The sequence below is a fragment of the Elephantulus edwardii genome, unplaced genomic scaffold (assembly GCF_000299155.1).
Source record: "Elephantulus edwardii isolate Elephantulus edwardi_28Jun2011 unplaced genomic scaffold, EleEdw1.0 scaffold00171, whole genome shotgun sequence".
NCBI lineage: Eukaryota > Metazoa > Chordata > Mammalia > Macroscelidea > Macroscelididae > Elephantulus > Elephantulus edwardii.
The window spans coordinates 6,469,651-6,476,410 of NW_006399921.1; the positions used below are offsets into that span (position 1 = coordinate 6,469,651).

The following is a 6,760-nucleotide window of genomic DNA, read 5'->3' on the forward strand; positions in this document are numbered from 1 at the left end:
TCATCCTATTATTAATTTCTAATTTTGTGGCATTATGGTCTGAAAAGATGGTTTGTATTATTTCTACGTTTTTGAATCTACTGATGCTTGCCTTAATAAATTTATTTTTTATATGCCAGTAGTGAGAAATCAGAAAGGGAAATTAAGGAAATAATTCTATGTACAATAGCATTTAAAACAATAAAATGACTAACTAAGGATGTGAAAGACTTACACAATGAAAAGTTTAGGAAAGATGTTTTGCATTCATGGGTTAGAAAACTTAATACTGTTAAGATGCCAATATTATCCAAAATGATCTATAGATTCAACACAATTCCATTCAAAATTCCAGAAGCCTCTTATACAGCTATAGAAAAACCAATCCTCAACTTTAAATGGAAAGGCTGTTGTTGTTGTTGTTAGGTGCCATCAAGTCAAGTACGACTCAGTGACCCTATGAACAAAAGATCTGAAACCAGTCCTGTCCTGAGCCATCCTCACACTTCCTGACACACAACTGCCCATTGCAGCAATCACCCTGTCAATCCACCTGACTGAGGGTCTTCCTCTCCACTATCTCTCCACCCTTTCCAACATCATATCCCTCTCCAAGGAATAGCACCTCCTAGAAATATGTCCAAAATATGTGAGGCAAAGCCTCATCATTCTTGCCTCCAAAGAGTACTCTGGCTGCACCCTCTGCAAAACAAACTTATTCATTTTCTTGACCATCCATGGGTTCAGTGCTCTTCTCCAACACCACAGCTCAAAGGCATCAATTCTTTTTCTGTCATCCTTATTCATTTTCAGGTCCCAAATGCATAGCTAGTAATTGAAAAGTCCACGGCCTGAATGAGACTCACTTTAGTCCTCAAACTGACATCACTACTCATCAATAATTTGAAAAGGTCTCTAACTGCAGATTTTCCCATTACAATGTGTCTCTTTATTTCCTGTTAATACCAAGGGTGTTAATTGTGGATCCAAGTAAGATGAAGCTGTTCAGAGTTTCAATCTTCTCTCCATCCATCATGACACTGCTTATTGATCCAGTGGTAAGAATCTGTTTTCTTGATATTGAGGCACAATCCATACTGAAGGCTGCATTTCTTGATCTTCTGCAACAAGTGCTTCAAATACTCCTCATTTTCAGTAAGCAAGGTTGTGTCATCTGCATAACGAAGGTTATTGATGAGTCCCCCTCCAATCCTGATGCCACACTCCTCTTCACAGAGTCCAGCATCTCAGATAATGTGCTCAGCATATATATTGAACAGGTATGGAGGCAGAATACATCCATGACACACTCCCTTTCCAATTCTAAACTCTGCAGTGATCCCCTGCTTCACTTGCACAACAGTCTCCTGGTCCAGATATAGGTTCCTCATGAGCACAATCAAGTGCTCTGGGATTCCTATTCTTCTCGATGTCAACCACAACTTGTTATGACCCACAAATGCCTTTGCATAGTCAATAAAGCACAAATAGACATTCTTCTGGTATTCCTTACTTTCAGCCAGGATCAATCTGACATCAGCAATGCTGTCCCTTGTGCCACAGTCTCTCCTAAATTGCTCTTGAACTTTTGGAAATTTTCTATGTACTCTTCCAGCCATTTTAAAATGATCTTCAGCAGAATTTTGCTAGCATGTGATATCAATGATATTGTTCGATAATTTCCACACTCAGATCACCCTTCTTGGGAATAGGAACAAATATAGACCTCTTCCAGTCTGTTGGCCAGAGAGCTGTCCAAATTTTCTGGCATTGATTGGTGAGTGCATCTAAAGCTACATCTGTATTAACAGATAAAAAATGTATACCTTGGTATTTGTACGCCTGATTGTCTTTACTGTTTGCTTTTAAAAGTAAAATACCTATCTGTCAGTTCATTTATTGGAGAATGGTTTGCATATTACTAATTACTTTCTATCTCTAATGTGTAGAGTCTTGAATATTAAGTGCTCTTATTATCAGGAAGCAGGAGGGGCATCCACTTCCTAAACAACATGCCTCCAGAAACTCTATGAACTTTGATAAATGTCGAGAGTTGTAGAGAGGCTTCAGGCCTTTTGTTCATAAGGTCGCTATGAGTCATGCAACTAGAAGGCAATCAACAACAACAATTATCAATAGAGTGCTTGTTTGCCAGTCTGATTTACTGGTATAGCCTGTGGGATGCTGTGATGCTGGAAACTGTGCCACCAGTGTCTTAAGTACCAAAGGGTCACCTATTATGGAAAGCTTCTAACAGAGTTCCTAAATTAAGACAGACTAGGAAGAAGGATTTACCATCCACTTCCAAAACAAGAGATCTTTTGAAAACTCTGAACAACAAAGAAACACAGGTAGTTATAGCATTAGAGGTACAGCCCAGATGGGAAGTCACTTAGAACTGAGAAGTGGCTGCAAATGACTAATTAGAATGTGGAACGTATGGAGTATGAATACAGAAGAGTAGAAGTTATAAACAATGAAATGAAAGTCATGAAGACTTGACATTCTAGGCATCAGTGAACTGAGAAGGACTAGCATGGGCCACTTTAAATCAAGCATAGGATCTACTGTGCTGGGAATGAAGAACTGAAGAAGACTGTTCATAGGTAAAAAGGCAATTTCAAGATCCATCGCTGAAGTACAATGCTATAAGCGATAGGATACTATCCATATGCATAAAGGAAGACCTATTAACATGTCTATTATTAAAATATATACACCAACAATTACAGCCAAATAAGAGGATATTGAGGATTTCTGCCAATTTTTTGCAGTACAAAATTGTTCAAACATGCGATCAGGAGGCGTTAATAACTATTGGTCTGGAACCCAAAATTTGGAAATGATGAAGAAGGATAGTAGTCAGAAAGTATGGAGTTGGTGACAAGTACGGAGAGTGAATGTTCAAACTTTCTCCCCTTAGAGATTTATGCATTACAAATATCTTTTTACAAAAAATCACAAAAAGTGACTTTACACATGCATTTCACCTAATGGACTGCAAAGGAGTCACATTGACTGTATTTACGGGAAGAATCTTTGTAGATGCCCAATATTAGCAGTCAAAACCAGACCAGGTGCCAATTGTGGAGCAGACCATCAATTAATTGTGTGCTGGTTTAAACTGAAGCTAGAGAAAATTAAAAAAGTAAAACTAGTCCACAGGATCCAAAATAGGACTTTGAGAATATCTAAGTTTCATTTAAGAATGATCTCAAGAACAGGTATGAGGCACTGAACACAAAGACCAGAAGACCTGTGGGAGGACATCAAAGATGTCATTCATGAAGAGAACAAAAGTTCATTATAAAGAAGAAGAAGAACCAAAATGGATGTCAGAAAAGACTAAGAAAACAGCATTAGATTGTTAAGAAGCCAAGACAAAAGGAAAAGATGCCCAAGTTAAAGAGCTGAACAGAAGATTTCAAGAGGCAGCTCGAGAAGGCAAAGCAAAACATTATCACAAAATGTGTGAAGAATTAAAGGGGAAGAACTTGCTCAGCATTTCTCAAGTTGAAAGAACTGAAAAACAGATTCAAGCCTTGAGTTGCAATACTGAGAGATGCTATGGGCAAAATCTTGAATGATCTAGGAAACATCCAAAGAAGATGGAAAGAATACACAGAATTACAGTACCAAAAAGAATTTAACACTGAAAAAATTTAGGGAAGTATCATATAAACAAGATCCAATGGCAATGAAGGTTGAACTTCAAGCTGTGTTGAAGGCACTGGCAAAAAATTGGGCCCCAAGAATCGATGGAATACCAATTGTCATGATTCCATTAACAGATTTAGCCTTGGATATGCTCACCAGTCTATCCCAGGAAATTTGGAAGGCAGCTACCTAACCGACTGACTGACTGGCTGGAAGAAATTTATATTCATTCTTATTCCCAAGAAAGGCATAAGCAGAGGAGCTCTGAGATAAAGACCATAATTAAAGGTTTTGTTGTTACTGCAGGATGCTTGAAGGAGAAGATGGCTTATAACTGTTCTGAGGCAAACCTTGTTGATGACTTGGATTTGACTGCTGAACTGAACCAGAGCCTAGACTAACTGAGGAATTGTGCCTTGGACCTACTGGCATAAAACTTGGATTTGCATTGGGTGATATTCTTTGCCTCTCCCACACTCCAACTTACTTCGCTAATAAATCCTATTCTTGGTACCACAACTGTGAGTCTGTGAGTCAACAATGAATATCAAACCTCTATGGGCTGAGCTAAGAGCTCTTTATCTGCTTTCTGCTCTGGGATGGTAAAGGGCTATGTTATTCTCATTCCCTTTGGCCCTTTCAGAAAGACGTTTTAAAGCCCTGTGCCCTCCTTGTCTCATTTTCTGGTTGCTAGACAGGGGTAGAATTGGGGGAGGGCTTGTATAGTGCTGCCTACTTTATAATTTGCATGTATATATGCTTGCTTGTTCACTTTGCTCTTCTGAGTACAGTATTTGTCTGTCAGTACTGTACTAAGGTAGGTTTCTGGCCGCTATGAAGCTGGAGGCTGTGCCACCAGTATTTTAATACCAAAAGGTCAGCAAGGGTGGGCAGGTTTCAGCAGACTAAGACAGACTAAAAGAAGTATTGTTCACTCACTGCTGAAATAACTAGCCTTTGAAAAGTCTATGTACAATCCAGAGGAACACTGTTAGACATAAAATTAGAGGTAAAGAACACTGTTGGACATAAAATTAGAGGTATGACCCTTAGAGTAGAAGATATTAAAAATAAGGATAAACAGCTGTAAACTTCCATTAATAATTGGAATGTGGAATGTATGATGTATAGATGAAGGAAAACTGGCAATTGTAAAAAAAAATTAAATGGAACGTTTAAAGATTGACATTCTAGGCATTAGCAAGTTACAATGGACTGGCACTAGCAACTTTAAATCAATTATATGATCTACTATTCTGGGAATGAAGAACTGAGAATAATGGTGTTGCATTCATAGTCAAAAGACCTCTTAAGATCTTTCCTGAAGTACAGTGCTTTCAGTGATAAGATACTGTCAATATGCATAAAAGGAAGACCTGTAAATACAACTATTGTTCAAATATATGCCCCAAAAGCTAAAGCCAAAGAAGAGGAAATTGGGAGGAAGACCTTCAACCAAGTAGGATGACACAGTGACAAGGGCAGTGATGAGGGAGAAAATATAAATTAATGATGATGAGAAAATTGTATTGATTAAGTTAGGGCTGCACAATCAATTGTTGTAATTGCTGTAAGTTTTTCATCTGTAAAGACTCAAATTGGCAAAAGTTGAATCATAACTCACAACAATGGTAAAAAAAAATAAGAGTAGTTAATGAGGCTGCTGAGGTATATCTGTTTATGATTCTTTGGTCTGGAGATTTGGGGTCATGGTTTCATGAAATATCCCATTAAAGTGACCTAATAATATCTTCAGTATTTTTCTTCTACCTCCTAATTAGTTGCAAAGTGTCTGGTGGTCTAAAAGCTTGCAAGCAGCCCTCCATAGCACAATAACTGATCTCTACTCACCTGGAATAACAGAAAGAAGGAGAGTCAGTAATAGGATGAGGATATTGAATGTGTGACTAATTGTCTAATAAGGAGAACTGCTTCCTTTGCCATGAGATCAAAAGAAATGGATCATGCTTAGCTGTCATTACTGAACATTTTGATCAAAGATTCCACAGAAGACAGATCAAAAGGGGTTAAGTGCTAAACAGATTTTCAAATACTTGTAGACTATATACTTTCTGGACCCATGGAGGGTGGATGAACTCCTGGAGCCTCTGCCGTGAGATAATCTCTAAATTTTAAACAAAAAATATTTCCTGTTGTTTTTTAAAAACCAAATATTGGTTGAAGGGGGGGAACCTCACAATAAAATATTCATTTACACCTATTGTTGTTGTTAAGTATTGTTGAGTCAAGGACGCGCCTGCGCGCAGCCAGCGCACGGGCCGCCGACCCTGGGGTCCGGGAGCGTGGGGCTGGGCGCCGTGGTCCCCGCTTCCGTGCTGCGCCGACCTAGAGAGTGACTTGGTGACAGTCACGCTCCTCGGAAGGGGGCCAGAGTGTGCAGAGCTACTCACGGTCCGACACCCGCTGGTCCCAGTCCTAGAGCCGAGGCCCAGGATGCTGCCTGTGTTCTTCGGGGAGCGCATCGAGGTGAACCCCGAGCCCACGCGGGAGATCCGCTGCAACTCTGAGGTCAGGTACGCCTCGGAGCAGCACTTCCGGGACAAGGTGTTCTACGTGCCGGTGCCCACGGTCACAGCCTACAGCGAGACGGTGGTGGCGGCGCCCAACTGCACATGGCGGAGCTACCGCTCCCAGCTGAGACTGGAGCCGCGGCCGCGCGCCCTGCGCTTCGCCAGCACCACCATCATCTTTCCCAAGCACGCCCGCAGGTCCTTCCGCACCACACTGCACTGCAGTCTCGGCCCTCCAGGCCGCAGGTTCGCCGCCAGCGTCCAGCTGGCCCAGCACGAAGCGCCCAGCCCCGAGGGGCTGTGACGGGGCCGCAGCCCACCTGTCCCCGGGACTCTTCCATGGTGGGGATGGCACCCTGCGAGGTGGGCACCCCTGTTCATGGACCCCACTGTTGACTGTTGTCAAGGCAGAGTGGACACGGGCACCGTCCCGAATGGCCGTACACAGGGCAGGCCTGTCCATGTGATGGCCAGGGCCAGGCTGTGCCCGGGGCTGCAGGACAGAGGCGTGGTGGGCCCAGCCCGCTGGACATCCTCCTAGAAGCCACCCTGAGAGACAGGACCGGGGGGGCTCTGTGGGCTGGACGTCTAAT

The 6,760-nt window shown here is 41.9% G+C and overlaps 1 protein-coding gene across 1 annotated transcript in view; it reads left to right on the plus strand.

The window, feature by feature from the left end:
• Positions 1–6,471, plus strand: part of LOC102876918 (protein FAM101A-like) — a 66,837-nt gene extending 60,366 nt beyond the window's left edge. The window contains exon 4 of the mRNA XM_006895638.1: positions 6,071–6,471. Within this exon, the coding sequence (XP_006895700.1) occupies positions 6,071–6,471 (401 nt within the window). The remainder of the gene's footprint in view (positions 1–6,070) is intronic.
• Positions 6,472–6,760: the final 289 nt, after the last annotated feature.